Genomic DNA, 22,739 nt, shown 5'->3' on the forward strand with positions numbered 1-22,739 from the left:
ACACATTTCATCAGAGCCTCTATAATGACATCTCCATTAGCACCGAGAGAGAGAGGATGGGGTTGTGAGAATGAATTAATATCTCATCTCACAATTTTATATTCCTTCCCTCCAGGCTCCCTCTCACTGCTGTGCTGCAAGTACTGAAATAGCAGCAACTGAACAGAGTGTCTCCCCCTCTCCTTTTTTGGCTCTTTGATATGGAAAGTGTAGATGGCAGTTTTTTCACTCCATTGTTCCTTTGGTGCAGCTATTTTTATCGCAAATCCCAGGTAGACCTACTGCAGGAATAGCACTATAGGGAGATATGGCCTACCAAGCATTCCTTACGTTAGTTTGGCGATGTACACACAGAACTCAATCAGCTGAGCTGAGAGTAGAGACACTGGGCTGCCCAGAGATTGATCATGGGCCATTTTAATTGTCAGGTCCAGGGGATTGAGTCATTGAGATGTCACTTCGTACAAGGCCTCTAATCATAGAAATACAGACACACACTCATAGACACACACACTCACTCTCTCACACACACACACACACACACTCACACACCTCCAGTGAATACTAGAACACATCTTTCAGATTGGCCGTTGGCCAATTTTCTTTAGTTTCTAAATGGTTCCCTACCTTTTTCGCCTGTGGGAGGACATGATTCCTGTCTTTTATAATTTTTTCCAACTTCTTTTTGAGCTCTTTCCTGTTGAAACGGAAAGGGCAGTAGCGTATTTTGAGGTTTAAGAAAAAGTGTCTCTGAATAATATCCGTTAACTAAAAGATCAGAATATTTTTTGCACTTACTTTCGATCCGCTGGATTCGGTGTGCTCATGTTTCCATCTGCGAGTTCATGCAGAAATTAGTCAAACTGCAATGACCTCTGTCAATTTGCCTAGTGTCAGTGTAGGCGAACTAAGCGCAATTTCATTATGGTTATGATGATGTCATAATGGGGCCAAAATCGCTACAAAGATCGCATGACAAGGCAAAGGCGCTGACTACGAAAGAAGTCTCCATGGCCAAACATTTGGCGAAAAGATGTTCTTTATTAGACCTATACAGCCGTGATTTAATAACGATAATGTAATAATATAATATTACTAATATAATGTAATAATAATTTCTAAAGCGCTTTTGTTGGGTTTATATTTACATTACATCCACGAGGTGTAGAAAAGTCTTAGCAAAATCTCCCTTGGTTAGACGAGCATTACTGTTCAAGAGCATCCGATAAACAAAAGTTTGTGCAGTATCTGTGTGCAGGCTGATGAACCAGTCCAGATTTACATAATATTGTAACTTATAGGAAATAATTAACCTCACCTCACTTCACTTAAACATATGCAACGTTTTATTCTATCATATTCAATGTTTCATCTATATACACAATTGTACAAATATTTCGCCAAGAAATCATAAAACAGTACTTGGTAGCTGAGGTCATAAAATCAAGGCAAAAAACAGTTACGAGACATGGGATATTTACAACCAGCAGAGGGAGTCATTGTACCATGATGGACACTTATGACAACGTAGACAATTTAAAGCAATAACAATATGAAAATATTACACTATATAGACATTCAGTCTATATATGAAAACAGGCCTTTATATTCATTTAAAATTCCAAATACATACATTTAACATTCCAGTAAATGAGAGCAGCTGCAAATATAAAATAATAATACATTGAGACAAGAGACACAGAGAGAGACCTGCCTAATAAATAACAGATAATGACTCAAATATTTTTTTTAATTGACTGACAAAGTAATCTGCCACACACACACTTGTCAGCAGAGGCACTGTCCATGTGGTGGTGTCAGTGACCTGCAACACTGGGGTGTAGGGGTTTGACCCGCACCAAGCGTGACAGTCCAAGACGTAGACCCTGCCCTGGAGACTTCACTGAAGCGCTCTGTGATGAGCCGGGACTTCTTCCGACCTGGGCTGAAGAGAGTGTGTAAGAGAAAATGTGACCGAGCTGGTTTTTGAAATATTTTAATGCAATCCTGCGACTCTAAACATCCATGTCTGCTTTTGAGATAACAATGACCTATCAGTCAGTTTTACCTGGAGGATTCCACTTTGGTGTTCTGCCCCCTGCTGGACTGACAGAGACAGCAGGTTTGGATTGGATAGGAGTGGTAGGAGGCCTCCTTGGCACAGATGCAGGCTTGGGGGCTGGACTTCTTACCTTTGTAGGATTCACTGTCAGGCAGAGACAACAAAATATGACTGAAACTCATCAGCCTGTAAGCATTAAGATATTTTAGTAAAATAATGCCCATGAAACATATCACTCATTCTGAATCTCAGTCCTGGTTACCTGAAACCTTTGGTTTGGCTTTTGATGGTGGCTCTTCTTTCATTAAGACTGGTGGCTCTTCAGTTCTCTCATTCTTGTTTATTGTTGTTTTCTCTGCTTTCTGTACTGCGAACTCCCCATCATCACCTTTTGAAATCAGCATCACTATATTTTCTTTCTTTAAGACCGGTGGCTGTTTAATTGTCTTTTTCTTGTTTGTTTTCGTTTTCTCTGCCTTCTTTGCTGTGAACTCCTCGTCGTCAGTCTCCCCTTGATCACTGAAATCAGCATCACTTTCTGAGTCTAAGTAGAAATAAAAAGTCAGAAGACACAATACTGAATACATACACTTTATAAAGTATAAAGAGCCCATGACATTGTTGGAGTAACAACCTGGTGTTCCTTTCGGTTGGTAGTCCTCATCGTCGTCCTTCAGCAGACATCTCTGCTGCTCTGTGGCCTTGGAAGCAGCCTTTCTCTGTCTGGAGGGGGCGCAGGGGGACCCCTGCTCATTGATGATTTTGTCAAGGCCTGTGAAAGGAGATCAGCCAATCACAAAGAGTGCAATGGACTGTCTGTCATAACATTACCATTACCCCCCAGGATCTATAATAGCCATAACGTTATTTATTTATTAACTATGGAGACATGTTTAACAAAAAAACGAATTACCCAAAAGGTTGGTGTCCACACTGCAGTTTGAAAACCTCAATGGATCTGCATCTCTTTGTGGTTGATCCTTGACATCTGTTATACAACAAAATAAAACACAAATAAGATATGTACACGCACAAAAATGCCATCTCAAACATGTTGACAGTGAGACGCATGTGATCTATAGTGTGCTGAGTGTAACTCATATTTCTGTGCTTATTTCTATGATCAATAGCAAGCAACACAGCCGTTTGTGGGGTTTGTATCACATCCTTCAACACCAGTTGTAAAGAAACAACTAACTTTTATTTTCTGGGCACTGTTCTTCTATCTCCCCATTCTGTAGCAAGGAAAGAGTCATAGCTGCTTCCAAATCTCTCTCATACAGCTTGTCACCCAATGGCACTCTGAAAAACACAGAGAAAGAGCAATGTTTAAATTAAAAGCCTTCTCTGGAGCACATGTGAATGACACATTGATTGGAATTTATAATAATAATAATAATAAGAAGAAGAATTGATATGAGGCATACAATCAATATAATAACCATCCTGACTAGTAGGGCAGGTTTAACCGCTGTAACACTGCCTGGTACCAGGGTTCCACTGATGAGGCTCATAAACGCAGGGCAGATTCAGCACATGGCTACTGTACATTCAGTTTTACCACACCATGTTGTTCTTTGTGATTTTACACATGGTAGACTCATTTGAGTTAAGAGCACTGATTTATGTGGCACTAAGGAGTTTTTTTCATTCAATGAGCCTGTCCAATTCCATTCCATACAATGAGCCCATCCTCCGCTTTCTACCTACACCAGCCTCCCCTGGTGAAACTGCTCTGGGCCAGTGATCAGGCTGACATCATCATTACATTGCCAACTTTGCATTTGACATCCACAGAGTATCTCCAAGACTGCTTTGTGATTGTTTATCTGTACTGATATTGTGGACAGTGTGAACCTGTAACAGAGGCATTGGTCTCAGTGTGTTTCCCCTGTCTAAATAATAAAGGTTAAATTACCCTCTACTTAGCGTATGTGTTCTGTATGGATGCTTCGGAGTCTGCTTCTACCCTAACTTTCTACAAATGAAATATTATGTGTTTATTTCTCCACTACTGATTGAATGGGGCACAACAAAACAACATACAACTCTGTAACACATATTGCCCACTCCATACCTGTCCTTGCGGCATATGAGCTGTGAATCACTCTCTTGACTTGTGGACTTGCTTGAGGATTTCGTGCTTTTCACCTGCTTATTATCCTTCACATTCTCCCTAGCTTTCTTGCTGGGCGGTGCTTTCACAGAGGCAAAATCGTCATCTGATTCACATGATGTCAAACAACAGAGGGAGATAATACAAGTTAATAAAGGTCAAATCATAGATGCCAGAGTGCAGAGAGGCTACTGACCAAATGCTTCTACCATGAAATGGTCGTTCTTTGAGCATTTCCACATAATACAGGACACATGTGAAATGCCTAATCTACGGCATTGTTTACATTTTTGCTGGTGGTTCACGTGTGGTGTGCACCCAGTCCTCAACGTTTTGTAACCAATTGAGAGGAGAAGGGCAACACTTTACTATGGATACACACAAATAGATTTAACCCACCATCGTCAACGTCTTTGAAATCGGAATAATTTACAGCCTTCGTCTTCCTGTCAACATTAACAAACGTACACACAGATGATGAGTGAATTCGGCAGGACCAGGCAAAGCAAAGCAAAACAATAGAAAGATGAAAGCCGCTGATAACTGTTAGACAGACCTTGATGGTCGCTCCATATCAGTTGTGTCTCAAAGAAATTGGTATAAATACGAAGTCAGACAGTGTACGTGTTGTTTGGACTCCGTCCGTCCGACTTTTCAACCAGCCCGCCCGAAAATGAACTGTATGGATTCATCTGACGATTGCCATGTATGATTCGTTTAGGATAGACACTACTTGTTCAGGAAATCGCTTTGATAATTAATCACGGATTTGGATACAAATCAGTTAATCGATGATGCTCGCTAGAAGGCACAAATGGTAATATTAAGTTCATTGAAAATGTATACCACGTTGTTGCCAGGTTCTTGCACGTTTCTAGTGGCGAATCCGCTGCATACGAAAAAAGTGCTCTGGCGTTCGAGGTGGTTGCTGTTTTAATCACAGTTCTAGGATCAGATTATCCTTCCCGAAATGCTACCCTTACCTATTATCGGGATGAAAAACTATCTGAACCTGTATCAGTGTTTACGTGCCAACATATTCGATTCATGGTAAAGGTGCTTTCTTCTATAAGTCCTAGAGTTGTATCCACCACATTTTTGTCCATAAACTAGAGCTAAAATAGTGTCAGTGTGTTTAATTTACGTTTACAGATGAATAAACTACCTATTCAACAACATCACCTGACCTGGTCTAGCTAACCAATTGCTAGTTAACTTTCTCTTTCTGAAAATGTGAAGTTGGTAACTTGCTTTTGTGTTTATTTGTACACTATTCTAGACACTATTGCATTATTGTTATGTTCTTGTATACAGACTAGCTCGGCTGCTCACAGTCAGTCAAGCAGCCTAGACGCCGAGGAACAGGCAAGCGACCGAGGTGGTGCGCGGAGGAGGTGGTGAGGTGAACTACCTGGTGATGACATCATTGGGTGATGCTGGCAATGCCCCTGGCAATACACCCAAAAGAGTGTATCTGATGTATCAGGCCTAGTAGGCATAGATTACTGTAGGCTACTGTAACTTTTGCACAGGTTGTGTGCCATAACCTATAACTTTTAAGTGTATGATTATAACATATCTTGCCAACATTGGGGATTTCTGATGGCTTTCTTGGTTTGCACTGTTACAGGCCCAGACTTCACAGAATGACATCCACAGTCCCTCGGATGAGCCATGGTCCAGTAGGTGGCACTATGTGACTTGTCCTAGACGGCTGAGGAGATGATAGAGCCACTGATCTGGTGAGAGTGACATGAGAGTGACACGTCCACAGCCCGCCTACACTCAGGCCGGAAGCAATCACAGGTCTCTCATTTTCTCTTTAACGGTACCTCTGAGAGAGTGCCATTCTTCTGAGGGTTGTCATTTTCTAGTTTGTGGGTGGGAGACTGTCGGGTGTGGTTTGTCACGCAGTGGACCTGGCGGAGATGCGTAGTGATGGTAATATTCTTGGGCCCAGACAAGGAAGACGTGCAGCCATGGGGCTGAAGGGATTTGCGGTCACACATTCCTCCACTCCTACAGCGCTGCCTACAGTTCAGACCAAAATATCAGACCCAGTCATGTGAACCCTGCAGTCACATCATTTTTTTATTTACACATGTAGGTGTTTTGATCTTCCGCACAGTTGCATGATTGTGATGGTTGTAGTGGGTAACATATTGTTCAGACGAACAAACCAGACAAGACCACAATAGTCTTGGCATAAACATCAAAAATTGGTCCACTTACATTGGCCCTCATCCAAAGATGAAGCTCTTTTTAACTCAGTACAGAAAGGAACTTTGGTGGTTGTTGTAAAAAAAAGAAAAGAAAATAGCACACTCCACGACCACTGTGTACCCAAACAAAGTCATATGATCATAATATGCTGGGCAGAACATACAACTTCTATGTCTGCTAAGTCTGACACAAAGTGAAACCATGGGATCTTAATATTGGGTGACACTAAGTGGTACTAATCAATTGATATGGTTATTACATGGGGAGGTACAGTGCAACAGTGAAGGTAGACATTGTAATACAATCATGGAAAACACAAGCAGCTATCATATGTTACAGTGTAATTGCATTGTAATATAATAATAATATATGCCATTTAGCTGATACTTTTATCCAAAGCAACTTACATTGCAGTGAGTGCATACATTTCAGTATATATGGTCCCAGCAGGAATCAAACCCACAACCTAAGCGTTGTTAGCATCATGCTCTACCAACTGAGCCACAGAGGACCATTGTACCTGCCTATTGAACCAGCATGGGAAGGATACCCGCGTTATCTCATATTTGCCATGCAAAACCAATGTAAGAATATCCACAGGGGAAACACATGCAGGATAGCAGTGATATGCTTAATATATTAATTTTAATGTCAGAGCCAGCACAAAATGCCAGATGTTTCGACAAGTGTCTTTTTCAAGGGTGTACCAAAAAAACATTGAGATGTCAAGTCTTTTGGAGGGTATTAGTTGACAAAGTCACTAAATTAAGTCATTCAGTCCCTTAAATGTTTATTTACTCGGTATAGTGATGTCATCTATGTGCTTACTTTCTTTGAGCATGTAGTAGGGTAGATCGTTAGTGGTTAAGAGGGACAGCAGTTCTTTTTTTCTTCTACCGCTGACGTGACTCAGAGAGCGTGGGGCTCTCTGAATGTACAGATGTGCTAACTGACCATCCTTATATGGATGTTCCGCAGCTTGGGATGTTGTTGTTTACATTCTTTAGAATGGTAGAAAAAATAGAATCACACATTGCTATAGTTAGCCCTTATTTATACGGGGAGATACAGAAGAGCCCTGTTATAAATAATGTCACAGTCTAATTGAAACTTTCCTTAAAATAGGACAGGTCTCTCAGTCAGAACATGTAGGCTATTTGATAATGGTGATGAAACTGCTTTGTGCAGGGCACAGATCATTTGTGGAATTTATCATTGACGATAGGGAAAGTGAAATTTATGGGCTCAGAACAGAACCGTTTGTCTGACCACAAGGTTTTATGGTTTGGCTTCCAAAGCTGTCTGTGAATACAGTTTTAGATGACCCTTTTTGGTTGTTTAGCTGTCTCAAAATCGGTGCAGTTTACTAAATAGGCTAGTTAGTGGTTGAAATGACAAAGCTCAACAAAAGGGTAGCCAATTTGTCCAAAATCCATCACAGTTTTTCAGGAGGAGGCAGAGCAGAGCTTATGATTGCACGTCAAACACACTGATATATCAATTGGCATGAAATACAGTGTTTTTTCCTTTTTCCCTCCGTATTGATAGGCATGACTGTGTCATCTCTGATCTGTAGGGGTGCTGATTAAATGTAACCCTTTGCGGATAAGGATCGAGGAACTCATAAGCTGTTCGGATATCCGGTACTGAGGTTCTGTTAGCGTGGTGTTATTGTAACTCAGAAATGGCCTTGGGTCACATGTCTATGGACACAAACCAGTTCTAACCACAGCAAAACCACAGCAGCCACTGCTCTAGCCCTATGAAGAACCAGAGTGGGCAGACAAAGTCACTCGATCAGTGTGTTCCGGAGTTTGTTTTCTATGACTTCTCTTCTTAAGTGTATGCTTTCAAAGATTTTTCTGGGGCCCACACTCAGCAGCCACAATGCTAATTGCTGGTGGGCTGTGAGGCAGTAGAGCAACAATCACAGGGAGACTGAAGGAAGTGTTCTCCAGGGCTTCACCGCAGCCTCTGAAGTCCATCAGTCCTGTGGTGTTTCTGACAGAGGGAGGCGTATTCTGGTCCCAGAGCTCAGTGCAGCTTATGAATGTCTGTACACACATTATAGGGCATTTGATGTATCGAAATGTTAAATGTAGGAGATACTTGTTGAATGCATGATATAGAAAACACTTAGTTAAGGTAGCAGGCATCATGTATAGCACAGTAAAAGTAACTTTATTCTGTAACATCTGAACAGTGAACAACGAGAGAGTTTTATCTTTGACAATTGAACAGAATCAGAATAGAGTATATGAATAAAACATCGGTGCAGTTGTTTCATTCATAAGTGCTGAAGAGGAATATAGTCGGCAGTCAGCACTCGACCTGGGGAAGGGGATGTATGGTTGTTACCAGTGTCAGCTCCTGGGTCAGGCATCTGCAGTATGATTACAAGTGTTGACAGCCTCAGGGGATATAAACAGCATCAAAGGCCTTGCAGCCATTCAGGGCTGCCAGTCTTACACTCTGACACCATTCAAAATAGCATCTCTAAAACAGCATTGTTTTCTACACTTCAGCCTGGCACTTGAAGGGCACCCGGGATCAGTCTCATTAGGACATCTGCCCAGGGGAAGTGTTGGGCTGAATTCCAAACACTCCAGATCCCATATTAATGGTGGCTGGCCAGTGTTCCTGAGTAGGAAGTGAATGTAACATTCAGTATTGGCGATAATTATGAATACAATATTCAAAGAAGACGTCAATCTTCCCCATTGTTTTACTATGATGGCATTCTTTGCATGGTTCTGTATATTTGAATGTCAATCATCCTTCCTCATTGAAATCTGTAAATGACTCTCTAAAAATGCGGTTTTACTGTATGAAAGAAAAGATGTGTGTAGGCTATGTGTTTACATGTGTGTGCACAAGTGTAAATGCGTGTGTACAGTAATTGTGCCCAGCAAGCTAAGCTAGCTGTCTGCTGTGTTTGACACGTTGACAGTGTATCTCCGAGGACCTTCCTCTCGTTGACAGACTGGCTGTCTCAGACCCTCTGGGTCGTCTTAACCCTCACTCTCTACTCCCCTCTCTGCTGACATAGAGGGACACTCCCAGCCATACCAGCCAATCAGAGCCCCCACCAACCCACTTACACAGCAGCACTCACTTCCGATGTAATCAAGGAATTTGCTCCCTCCACACCAGATGACTCACTCCACCGTGGTCACATTTTTCTGTGAATTATTCACACGAAGGTTTTCAGCTATGAAATGACCAGTATTTTAAATTCCTCCATTCAAAATCATTAGAAGAGATGAACAAATAATATCTTACGGTATTACTCTCCTATAGAAGGAAACCCAGTTAGTGGTACTGTAAAGCTTTTGATAAGACAAGGCTGCTGTAGCTGTAGCTGAGGCCTGCTGTTATAGATAGATTCTGCTGGGCGGTTCCTCACTGTTGTTTCAATATTCCTCAGAGACCCACTGCCTGCAATGCAGGGGCTGACATCGTTTTCAGGAGTAAATGTCATACTGGTAAAACATGTCTATGTATTGGTAAAACAACTCTGCTTTTTGTTCACGTATTGATAGGTTGTATTTATCTTTGAATACCAATCAGAGATATTAGCTCTTTGGAAATACTTTTCTCAAGTCACCAAAAAAGACTTCACTGGATGCTTAGTCAACCCACATGCTGGTGTCCCAATGAATGCTGCAATGCAGTGAATTATTATCCCTATGACAGGGGTGGTTTGTCTTTACTCCTTTTCCACACCAGAGGGCGATGTTCACATTAGAGAGTGACACGCAACCTGATATGGAAACTCATTCTAAAGTGCTACCCAAGCACTTTCCAGCAATGTCATGCATTGCCCTTTGACTTTGATCCAACAGTGCTTTCTGACAATAACGCTTACTCTAAGCTTTTACCAATTTTAGAAGTTCCCTAATCAGATTGAGTCAGAAGGCAAGGTGGGTATATGAATATTTCACTGGATTCACCGTTTTTTGGGATTGGGACTCAAGATTAAGATTGGGACTCAAGATTTCAAGATTTGGGATGTCTACAATTTAGCAGAAAGTAAACATCGGTCATATTGTCTAAATCAAAATGGTAAATCATTATTAGAAGACTATAGTATTGATGATTTGAGACATTTTCAGCAGGCCTTGAACTTGAACTAAACCAGTGTTTAGGAGGAGGCTTTTATTTATATTATGTGCGCATGGATATTCTCTCTGTCCTATGGAGGCTGTGACAGACAGGAATTATGTCAACTTTGGCTTGCTGGCAGAATGACAGAATCGGTATCTAGGATGACTCACACCCACAGCAGTGTGCCACCCCTAAGAATCTCCTCTCCTCTATCAGCCAAATTACCTTGATCGACACCTACGGCTTCCTCTGCCTGCCCATGCAACACAAATCACTCTGCAGAGCAAGGTGGTCACACCCTCACACCGCACTCAAGCTGGTGGCACAGTTTACGTCCTGTGGGGGTGAGAACGTGCGAAGCGGTGAGTGAATGTGTCACAGAATGCCTTACATTCCTGGGCTAGGTCTGCGCGGCCTGGCTCGGTGTTGGGTTCCTGGGGGTAAGGGAAGAGGAGCTCGGGGAATCGGGTGCCGATTCAGCAGCTGACACCTCCTCTGATCTCTCCCTTGGTTCAGCCTTAACCAAATAGTAAAGCCATGTGAATATGATAGACATACAGTACATGAACCTCTCACCAGGCCTAGCTACGGCGGCTTACACCAAGCTGGTAGTTTGGGCCTGCAGAGGCTCAGTGGAGCTGAGCTAGCATACTGGGAAGACATTGTGCCTATCAGCCCTCTTGGGGTTTTGTTGTGATAACTTAGCTTAAAGGTGAATCAATGGCCATGGCGTGATGCATCCTCTGTCATTTGGAGTGAAAGCCAATCCATTAGTTAGCCTCAGAGTGATGTGGTTTGACTGGAATTGCTTTGGACCACTCAAGCCACATTGGGAATGAAGTAAATGAAGTGATTGACCACTCGCAAGTTCTCATGTTGATTTCTGTGAGATGGCATTCCAATGTAATATGTCTGTTTTCTCAGTGTGTCACGTTCTCATTTTGGGTGTTGGAACATGATATTGGTATCCTCAAACGATGAGATGATCCTCTATTTAACACTGGCTTTTGTGAAATGTATTTCTGAGTACTTGATTATGTTGATTATGAAAATGTATAATTGATCAATTTTCATCTGTTCGAATAATCAAAGTAATCGTTTCAGCCCTAGCCATAAGAGACGTTCAGGTCATATACTGTACATATATAGAGCTTTGCTTGCATTATATCGGTGTTGTGTCCATTGTTGTTGTATGCTGTAAGATAAACGTATTTATGAGGAACTTGGTCTGAGATATTGGATAGCTTGTAGTTACCCTCCAACCACAGACCAGCCCAATCTGGGTCATTTTGCTGAAGGCTTGGCTAATTACCATCTGTAGAGACAGAGGTTGATTGTTTAAATGGTATATTTGACTTAAATGAAAAACCCAATGTTTTTTGCTGTGTGCTAGTTTATAGTGAATCAGAGACTGAACCAGCATGAAAGTCACCTCTGTCTTGCTTGATTTCCATGTGGTCACTCATGCCCATTTTAGCTGTGGCACCAGGAGGGGCACTTTTCTCTGCAGGGGGCAGATGCTGTATCCTTGAAAACTGCTCTTTACTCAGAGAGCACTTGCCTCTGCCAAGCTGCACTTTGCCATATAATGCAGCCAAAATGAGCAGCTGAGCACACCACTCAAGACAGGTTTTTATTATTGATTACATTCAGTCATAGTTAGTGGCAGCTTGTCCTTTTTTATTATTATAATTAATACATACTTCTTCTGCAATTTGACTTTGGCATTATTTGAAGGATCTTAAACAGAACAGTTTGGTTAGCTGTGACTGACAAATATGGCTGATTGTATCAAGTATGGATGTAAGTCTATTGATATCACTACTTTCACTGTTCAGACCTGGAGTTTTTCACATACTGTGTTATGTCAGTAGCCTCATCTGATACATTGCTAAAGTAGTCCACATACTAATCAGTGGAGGCTGGTGGAGGCAGAAATCAGAGGACAGACTCATTGTAATGCATGGAACGGAATAAGGAATGGTATCAAACACACCATTCCATGCATTACAATGAGCCCGTCCTCTCAATTGCACTGCCAGTTCTTGCTGGTTTTGTGGATTCTAGAAGGAAAAAAAAAATACATTTTTTGGGCTGTTGAATTATAGATCAGCTGTATCAGCAAGGAAATAGTCCACAAGCTGGATCCACTGTAGATGCCTTTTATTTACTGACCTATATTACATTAAAGTGAAATTCTTCTAAACGTAATGCATATTGATTACAGGGCATCCTTATTTTCACTATTGTACTGCCATGAATGCAAGTAACATGTTTCATTTTCATTGATTATAGCAGAAGCCATCCAGTTTTGGGTTCATGTTCAAATGTACCTCCCACTGCCAGCCCCTGTATTGTGATGGTCAGTGTTACTGCTTAATAAGATGGGAGCCTACTATGTAGCTACAGAAATCACTCACAAACATCCCACTAACAGCCTGACACTATCTGAGTTGATTTTAGGGATGGTTCAATGCAGTTTACTTATACACTACTTAATTTACTTATTAGCTTGCTTCACCCTGTACAAATATAGGTTAATAATTGATCTTATCTTAACAATCCTCTAACCTTCTTTCATCTATTTTAAGCTTGACACCTTAATTTAACTTTAAAATGCGTAGACTGAACCCACTTAAATCATTTTCATTCAGACGTTTTTAACTGTAAACATTTAAGTCACATTAATGAACATGGGTTTCTATGAGAACCGTTGGATTCCTATGATACACTTTAAAATGCATCTCCTTTTTCATCTTTTAAGCTTGACACCTCAATTCAACTTTAAAATGTGAAGACTGACTCCACTTAAATAACTTTCATTCAGATGTTTTGATACTGGTTAACATTTTTGAGCATATAAATTTGCATGTATTGACATTGGTTCCAAAATAATACTTTGCCCACAAAGTTAAGGTTAAGGCTGGTCTACAAGGGCTGAGTACACTGCTAGTGCATGCTAGTGGTTCTGATGTCATGCTTGAACAATTCTCCTCCGGTGCCCACTGGGTCTCCCCAGCTGTTGTTTCAATATCATCTAACCCCACGTTAATAAAAGCCTAATTGAAAGAGCTTGATATCCCAGTATATCCAGTTACTTACACTTGTGTAATGTACACAAAGCCTGTTTGTATGGCAGTACTCTTCTCATTGATTGTGTGTGTGTGTGTGTGTGTGTGTGTGTGTGTGTGTGTGTGTGTGTGTGTGTGTGTGTGTGTGTGTGTGTGTGTGTGTGTGTGTGTGTGTGTGTTGTGTGTGTTGAATAGACCTTATAATTGGCATAGAGACAGCTGACCTGCCAATAACAATGGTAACCACCCTGGTACCTTTCCCTCAGGGTAACTGCCTTTTTCTACGTTCCATCTCATTATGCCTATTTCTTAATGCCTGAGGTTAAGGCAAGTCAATTAAAAGGCTGACATGACTGGATTTATTCATATTTAAAACAGATTCATAAAGATAAAGTGGAAGAGTGGTGTGGGCTTTAATAAGTTTCCAAATGAAAACATAACATAATTTCCTGTTATGTGATGTTGTGTTTGGTTAGTCGTGTACTATATGTGCTATCATACTCTTCCACCTTGCAGTGTTGAATGAATCCTCCCAACTTTATTATTATGTTTATTCAAAATGTAAAACAAACCTCTGACTCAAAATGGTTGTGATTTTTTTTGTATTGTCGAGGAGGACAGAAAAGAAGAAGAGACAGTGATGTGTGAGCTGGAACGAGGTTTAGCCTTTTTTCTGAGTGTAAATGTCACTTACTGTAGATGGGAATGGGATCTTGAGCTTTGTTGTGTATAAGAGATGATGAAAGCGAAAATGTTCGAGACCCAGTTTGTTTGACAATGGCTGTTGCTGTTGACCTGTTTCCATTTTATTTTTGTGCAGCTGTGTGGAACTGCCTCTTTCTAGTCAGATTGCCATGGATAATAGCTGTTGATAGATAGGTGAAGTGCAGTTTTCTTTGTTTAGGCCTCATTCATCTGAACATGTTGCCTTTTAATATTGCTATGTGATATAGGCTGATCCATCCTATGTACTGCTGTGGTAGAAAGTATGTCAGAACACACTGGGAAATGGAGACGTCATTAAAGTTATCTTTAATCTTGTTGGGGCATTGTGGCATTGTAAATCTTGATGGAGTTCGCAATACGGTGGCCAGGGTTGCTGGGCACTCCTATAACAAAGCAGGGCACTCCCATTAAGTAATGTAACACTACACAAATGAGAACAAAACGTCTGCTTATTGCATGCCAGTGCATGCCTGCTCAAACAATCCCTCATTTATTTGGCTTAACAGAGTGATAGTGGCCCAGGAAGGAGCTGGTTGTTAAGACTCACCACCCCTTCAGGCCAGTCATTACTCAGCAGTTTTAGGTTCACTTTAATCGGACTATTGAAAGCTTGCTGTGGACCACGTCTGTGTGTAAGAGCTCAACAGTGTCTCAGCTTGGGCCTCATTAACAGCGCTCATTGATTTAAGGTTTACTTTGTCAATGCTGCCTGTTTTTGCCTATTCAGACTATTAGTTGACTTTACAGGATCTGCCTACCATGCCAGTTTTAAATGCTGTCAGAGATAATTTAGCTTTTCAACTAGGTTACTGTCCCTATGTGAAACTAAGGCTATCTCTTCTTGTTTTCATAATATCATGGAATGTTGCATACACGAGGTTGTGTTGCATAGCCTTCCAAAGTTTGCACCTGCCTTTTCTGAGGAATTCCATCTTACTGTAGATGCAAATGCTTAATGAACATGGCCCCTACTGAATTGTTTATGTTTATTGATTAACATTAATGTTTATGATTATTGATAATCGTGCATAACATAATTACATTATGAGCATTAAAGCGGCAATCTTTAACGCCTCTTTAATGATATATAGCCATTGATTCGTCAATCATATAACTTATAAACGACTCGTGAGCTTAGTTAAACTTTATTACCCAATCAGAACCCAAAATATAAGCTTGTTTTACTCCATTGTTTGTAAACAATGTTATTGTAAACAATTGTATAGCTTCAAAACATGGTTAAAACTATAATTTGGATCTCATGTATGGTCAGTCCTTGAATCCATAGCTCTGTCTATGACATTTTCCAGCCCCATCCCTCAGATGTTTACCAGTTGTTCGAATTACAATTGTTCTTAGAATAAATCAATTTGAAACAAACAAAAGTTGTTAGGTTATTCGTAACAATAAATGTGTCGTGTTTCCTTAAACTAAAGCGAAGCAATGGTGTTGTTTGCCCATCAAAAACAGCGCCCCTCTAGTTGTTACTAAGGAATGACTTGTACTCCTTGGCACCCGGAGCACCTGGGGGAACACGTAGCATGCTATTTAATGACGTATGGGCATTCCCCGGGCGTGTGCATTCTGTGCAAAGCTGACAATAACACCACGTTATCCCCGTCTCCCGAAGTTTGGGAGTTAAGAGACTCCAGAGACGATCACTCTTATTCGTGTGACATATTACTTTTTTTTTCTATCGGTGGCAGGTGCATTCTCACTATAATAACCGGCACTGTGTCCTGGCATTCCAACGTATCTCGCTGTGTAAACTTCCTGAACAAACAGCGAAGGAAGTGACAGACAGGATTGCCATTGCTCTCCGGTGACTACTGGACTGTTTTTACACCTTCCTTCTAAATAAGGAAGCAGGCTGTCAGACATATGACCACCGTCCCAATTTGGGCTCTGTCAAAGTACCCATCGCATCCCATGATTGCTCAACGCTATCCAATCAAACTCCTCTATCCCCATCCCACATGTGAGGGGACAGAGTCTGACCACACTCTGTCTTATCAGACTTGCGGTTCTGCGTTTGCTGCGCTTGCTGCACTTGCTGGGTTGCAACTTTCTCTCTCCCTCCCCTCCCTTACTTTTACGGGGCAGAGTGAGAGTGTCAGAGTGATGTCATATAAGGATGCGATTGCCTGGCATGGTATAGGTGTTTGGTAGTGGTATTCTCCACGGCCAGCGTTGCCTATCTTGAGAGGCGCGGAGCTGCAAAAGATGGTAATCACCACCACCACCACCTCAAGCTCTGTCGCGCTCTACTCCTCAGCTCTCGGGCTATCGTTTCATGCCCGAAGCCCTGATCTGCCTTCCAAAAATAAGCCTTTACCACCATGCCGAAGGACGAAAAACAAGAAGAGTGGTATTTTTAGGGCCATTAACTTTGACCACGTGCCCCGAAGGTAAACCGGATGGCCATTGCGCAAAGGTTCCTCATCAGTATGTCCTACGAGGCCAGCACGCACTGGACGTTGACGGCAATTGTTCTGTTGGGGTCTCTATTGGGAAGTGTGTCATCATATCCGATTCCAAGCAGGACTAATGCAACTTTATTGGAGAAAAGATGGGAGACGCTCTTCTCCCGCTCCTTTCTGGGCATCTCGGGAGAGAAATCGGACATGAACTGGGAGAATGACTATTTGCTGGGCATCAAGAGAGTGCGGCGACTTTACTGCAACGTGGGCATTGGGTTTCACCTGCAGGTCCTCCCAGATGGCAGGATAAACGGTGTACATAATGAGAACCAGTACAGTGAGTTACATCCTGAAATGTAATTCTATAGAGGACATCTGATATGAGCGGTCGCAAGTAAAAGCGACCTGATCAGCATCGATACCCTTGTCGTCTTGTCTTGCATGATATTTAATCGGTGGGGTCGGCAACATTGAATGTCTCTTAAAGCAAAGACAAATCTATTAAAAAACCCTGTATCCGTCAGTGCTAAATATCTTCCCAGGCCAAAACATGACATGAATGCTTGGACCAATATAGACGGCAACTTATTTATACACTGGCTCCTTCTGCGGCCCAGAAACGGATTGCCATTCACGTCAGAAAGTGTAGTTATGAGAGATATTAATGTGGTTAATAATGAATACCAAGGGCTGCAAATAATTCAGAACAGAGACAATACATCCTGAGTCGCCACCTGCAAGGTTACACCCACCGCTGCATGTGCACGTCATTGTTCCCAGATGCATAGACTGCCAATATGACAGTGTTCTTCTGTATAACATAATGTTTTGCTTGACTATAGGTCTAATAGAGATCTCTACAGTGGAGCGTGGAGTGATAAGCCTATATGGGGTGAGAAGTGAGCTGTTTGTCGCAATGAACAGCAGGGGAAGGTTGTACGCAACGGTAGGTGTGCGCAATTGTATCGCATGTACTCGCATGCAGTTTTGGTGAGAGATGGGACGTCATGTGTTTTAGAAGGGCGAAGTGATTTCTTAACATGTTATTACTAGTGAGTTCAAACACTTATAAGCGAACTCTGTGTTCGTTGGTGCTCTGTGAGTGAAATAGTAGCCTCCCATTCACGAAGCACGACCTCATTATTGCGTAAATTGTTCTGCCCAATTGCACATCCTAGAACAAGTAAACTTGTCTTCCTTCGCGGTTTAATAACAGTGGCATTCTGTAAACGATGGAACGAATGACAAAGTTATTGACTGAATTAGTCGCTCAACCTTGGTAGCCTACTAAAATCAAGTGATGTGAATATGGCATCTATGGTGTTAATATTGTGATGAAGATATGTGCGGTTTTGAATCTCTTTTTTTAGTACTTTTCCCGTGATGTATATATCTAGAATGGCTCTGCTACTGCAGAGAGGACAGTTCCCATAGGATGCGCATCCCCAAAAACGAAGAAGAAAAAAAAAGGTCCCCCTGGGCCTATGACAAATGAATAGTGTCAGCAGCAGTAAAAACGTCAAAAGCCGTCGCCATTGAGGAGAAATATGACCAAGATTAGTATATGACCCACTGAAGCATATACCATGTGTTCTACCTACGACAAGAGTCATATGATTTGTATGAAGTTGAAATGAGGGGGGCATGTCAGAACACTTTTCTTAACATTGTGTTGGGGCTCCTGTGTATTTATGATCTCAACTTGAATTATTGTATGGCTTTTTAAAAAAACAAAAAACATATTTTCTACTTATATAAGCTTGACAGGACATTCACTTGAATGCAGATCTCTGCAATTATTTGCTATCGATGCATGTTTAACCACTAAACTTTAGAAGATGGTGTCAGCGTTTGAAAGGGTTGTTAATGCTGAGCAAAATGCCAACCTCCTCCAATTTCTCCCAAAAAACATTTGGCCACTGCAGAGTGCAGTGTGCTGGTGTGGTGACGCAACAGACGCATGCCATCTAAGCTTTTGCCAAAGGAAAGGTCATGTTAAAAGCACCCATGTAGTGTGATGTTCATCAAGTGGTCCACACGTCAGAATGTTGACGTTGTCTCTCTGCTTTGCCATTTTTAGACAGTCTTCCGGGACGAGTGCAAGTTCAAGGAGACCTTGCTGCCAAACAACTACAATGCCTACGAGTCTTCTGTTTACAGGGGCTCCTACATCGCCCTCAGCAAGCATGGACGCGTGAAGAGAGGCAACAAGGCCACCACCGCCATGACTGTTACACATTTCCTCCCCCGATTATCAGCGAAACGTTCAATAACTCACTAATTTGCACATGTGGATCTTCTCCAAGGTAATATAGAACCATATATACACATTATACACCATTATGAACAGACTGCAAAAACTACACAAGTATTTATTCTATTTATATATGTATATTTGGATAGCTAACTTTGTATTAGAACATATGAATATGCCATTCTTTGCTGCTTATCGTTTTTATCATTATTGATTGAGGAGTTTAAGGCTTTGCCTGTCTCTTCATTTTACTTTGGTGCTTGCTGCAACTCTTCACCTGGTCTTTGGGATGAATGAGTAATATCCTTTGCTTTTAGGAGTGAAATGGATACTTTTTATTACCTCAAAGAACCACTTGACTGGATAAAGGGATGCATGGAGTTATGCCCAAAAGAATACCTGTTAATACCTGTTTGTTGTTTTTTTCTGAGACCTTTGAGCGCTTGACATTTCACTCCGCTTTGTTAAAGATTGATGTCCAGCAAAGGGGAAACAAGCCAACTTAAATGCACTTCCCTTGCTGCACGATGTGAAGGTGCCTTGGTGTTTCCACTTATGGCCCCTTTAAACTTGCATGTAAGAGACACCCAGTGGAGTCAGAAATAGGGCTGACACTCAGAGGAGGCCTCATGGGGGTAGGACTATCTCCGGTTTATATTATTTTTCTGTAATTAGATCGATTAAGTAATATTCAGTCTGGAACAGAGACCACTGCCATCAACTATTGATGTTGAGAGGTCGAGCTAGAGAGAAAGCCAGTGGCCCATCTGGAATGTTTTCTATGTGAACTTTTACTATATTTTCATCTAAACAGAGTGGCACAGTTGTATATCCAAGACTGGATTAAAATGTGTTTGGCTCAAAGTTGTCTAATAAATACATGTCTTGTAATAAAAAAAAGGGATTAAATGTAAACGCACAGAAAAAAGAAAAAAAACACAGACCACCAAATGGGACACTGCTGGAATACTACCCTACAGCTGTAGGTGTCTGGCTTAGGGTAATTGTGTATAAAATGTAAAATTGCAAGCTTTGTGCATCGCAATGGATGAAGATGTCAATAAAGCCGATGAAAAATAATGTAAATAGTGACAATGTGAAACACTGATACAAAAGAGACCCAGGAGCTTTACTTTGCTTATTGCAAACGCCTGAAAGGGGCTAAACTTAGTTCAGGTTGCACAATGGTTATCAATGATGGTGCCTGATGTTTTTTTTAGTAAGAATCGTTCCCATGCTATTTATTTATTTGTTTGTTGATGTGTTTGATGAGTTTCCGTAGACTGGGGAGGTACTGTGGGCTGTGCTTAGTGGTCTTTTCTGCAGCACTGCAGTGGCAGGGAGGTGTTGGAAGCTGTTGGATGGTTTTAAATGTAATTCTGGGAGAGTCAGTAATAGAGACTCGATCTGTGGCCCCGGACTGAAGAACTGTGCGGCTGGTTGAGTGGTTGTTTTTTTTTCTTCTTCTGCTGCCGTTAATGTGAAAACATGAGGTCCTCACATCAGCCCCTAGAATTGTTCTCTTTGGTGGAGCAGAGAAGGAATGGGGCTATTTTCATCTAGGAAAGACTTCTGGGACATTGTTGCCTGCTGTCTCTGTTTGTTGAATCCCCTGCTAGAATGTGGACCTGCCAGGATGACAGGCTGCCTCCCACATACCTGAGCACCCCCCACCCCCCACACCCCCCCCCCCCTGACCAGTCATCCCCCAGACTGTAGGGGTCTTGAGATTCCAGCAGTAACCCAGGAGATTCCTTCCTTGCTTTAATCCTTTTTTAGTTCAAGGTCAGAGTCACGGACCAGTCGTTGGCCCCAGCTCTGTGTCCAGGGTGGTCTGTTATTTAGGTCACCCTTGATCCCTTCACAACCTTGTTCTGTCAAATTAAATGTCTCTATCTCTGCATTTTATGCATTTCTACTGAGTTAATTGTTCAAAGATTGAGTTTGTTAGTGAGGACTTTACAGACATACAGGACTGTTCTGGGACCTATTATTTATTTATTTATTTATTTATTTAGGGAATCCCTCAATAGCACAGTGGCCTCCAAGACCTCCCATCTTCCATCCTTAACTTCTCCTATGTGGCTTCTAAAAAGGAAATACAACTGCCGCTGTTCCTTTCCACATCTGATTGCCTGAGAATGCGTGCCCCGTGATCTATAGTGCTTAGAATCATTCTCACATCGCCCGGTGGGTTTCAAGCGCTGATGCGCCTGCATCGATGTGAAATGCAGATTTCTTGTTTGCTCCTCACACTCCTTTCCTCTGCATACATCTGAATATATCCAGGGAGGGGACATCTGCAGTCTTGATGCAGAGTGTGAGGAGGCGAAGAGCAGAATCTCTCAGAGGCTCTCTCTCTCCTCCCAGTGCAGCGTACGGCAGCCCCAGTGGGCCACTGTGAGGACAGCTCACTGCTCTTCAGGAATCACCTGACTTGCCCTAAAACACAGTCTCCCGTGACGGATTACAGAGCTTCCAACCCTCCCTTACCCTTCACAATCTTAACAGAGAGGTCTTGAACTGTTATTTAAGGATTTTGGTGGCACATTGGAATAGCGCAGGGGAGTTTCATATTACAGTGGAAGTGTTAAACAGTCTGTAAGATTCCCATTTTCTCAGATGGAAATTGTTTTGTTGAAGGGAGATCGGACTGGATCAAAACTCCCTTTCTCTTGTGAACTCTGTAATGGAAGCAAATCACATGTATTGTTACTATGCCAGAATTGATCCCAAAGAGTCATTTTCAACATACAGTTTAGTACAGAAGACATTGTAACCATATCAAAATGCATATATGCATAAACATGCATATAGTCTATGAAATTTAGGATAAAGTATTTCAACTTTGTCAGTAAACCAGTCTGTGGATTCATAGCAACAGCTGTAGAGAAAGAAATAATCATTTGAAATGTCTCTCATTACTGTATATAAGAATGGGAGATTCAGTTTGGCCAGAGAGAGGTTTCATTGAGCAGAAAAAGGCTGTTGTGGGATGAAAATGGTATTAAATGAAAATCAGAAATGTATCAACACATTGATAAAAAGTGATGGAAAATGTATTGATTTATTCAAGATGTTTGAAACAAAGATGTTGTTTGAGTAAATGTTGCCGAGTCAGGCAGCAGAGTGCTATACAGTACATGTCTACGTGAGAGGATGTGAACTGTGTGTGTCTGTGTGTGTGTGTGTGTGTGTGTGTGTGTGTGTGTGTGTGTGTGTGTGTGTGTGTGTGTGTGTGTGTGTGTGTGTGTGAGTGCACATGCACTGGAGTGTGAGTCTCCCCCTTCTTCAAAGTCAACACGATGTCAAATGTCCTAAGGTGCACCTTATCAAAGATCTTGAAATATTGAAAGAAGTGATAGAAATTGTTTGCTCCCTTGAAGTACAAAATGTTGTTTCCCTATCCTGGGCCATGATTATAGGGTTGTAAGGAAATTGATAGCTGGACAGTTCAAATATTAGGCCTAAAGGTTCATATTCTGTATGGGAAATCCCCTCAGCATTGACCAAAAAGTATGATCCAATGAACTCTAGTTTCTTTTGAGAAAGAATAATTTGTGAAATGTGACATGATATCATGTTAATCTAATGAACAAGAAGAGATCATGTTATTATGCTTTAGCTAATGCTAGAAACTGTCTGAATCCCAGAGGCTTGATTGGGAGTGTGTATCTGCATGTGTTGTGTGTCGGCAGAACTTTCTCTCTCTTGGTTTTGTAGCCCTGCACTAAGGGGAGTGAGCTTCCATCTATTCCCC

The 22,739-nt window shown here is 41.6% G+C and overlaps 2 protein-coding genes across 2 annotated transcripts; one reads left to right on the forward strand and one right to left on the reverse strand.

Moving 5' to 3' along the window:
* Nucleotides 1-1,244: 1,244 nt before the first annotated feature.
* rad51ap1 (RAD51 associated protein 1) lies at nucleotides 1,245-4,815 on the reverse strand. Its single transcript, XM_083691770.1, has 9 exons — nucleotides 4,735-4,815; nucleotides 4,578-4,624; nucleotides 4,140-4,284; nucleotides 3,261-3,364; nucleotides 2,976-3,050; nucleotides 2,697-2,834; nucleotides 2,325-2,606; nucleotides 2,069-2,206; nucleotides 1,245-1,945 (listed from the first exon to the last, which is right to left on the reverse strand). The coding sequence occupies exons 1-9, from the start codon at nucleotides 4,749-4,751 to the stop codon at nucleotides 1,818-1,820; spliced, it is 1,074 nt and encodes a 357-aa protein (XP_083547896.1). The 5' UTR covers nucleotides 4,752-4,815; the 3' UTR covers nucleotides 1,245-1,817.
* An 11,907-nt stretch (nucleotides 4,816-16,722) lies between these two features.
* Nucleotides 16,723-19,006, forward strand: fgf6b (fibroblast growth factor 6b; the record flags this gene model as incomplete). Its single annotated transcript, XM_083691870.1, has 3 exons — nucleotides 16,723-17,062; nucleotides 17,568-17,671; nucleotides 18,806-19,006. The coding sequence occupies 3 exons, from the start codon at nucleotides 16,723-16,725 to the stop codon at nucleotides 19,004-19,006; spliced, it is 645 nt and encodes a 214-aa protein (XP_083547996.1).
* Between the last annotated feature and the right edge of the window lie 3,733 nt (nucleotides 19,007-22,739).

The sequence above is a fragment of the Argentina silus genome (assembly GCF_951799395.1).
Source record: "Argentina silus genome assembly, chromosome: 20".
Classification (NCBI taxonomy): Eukaryota; Metazoa; Chordata; class Actinopteri; order Argentiniformes; family Argentinidae; genus Argentina; species Argentina silus.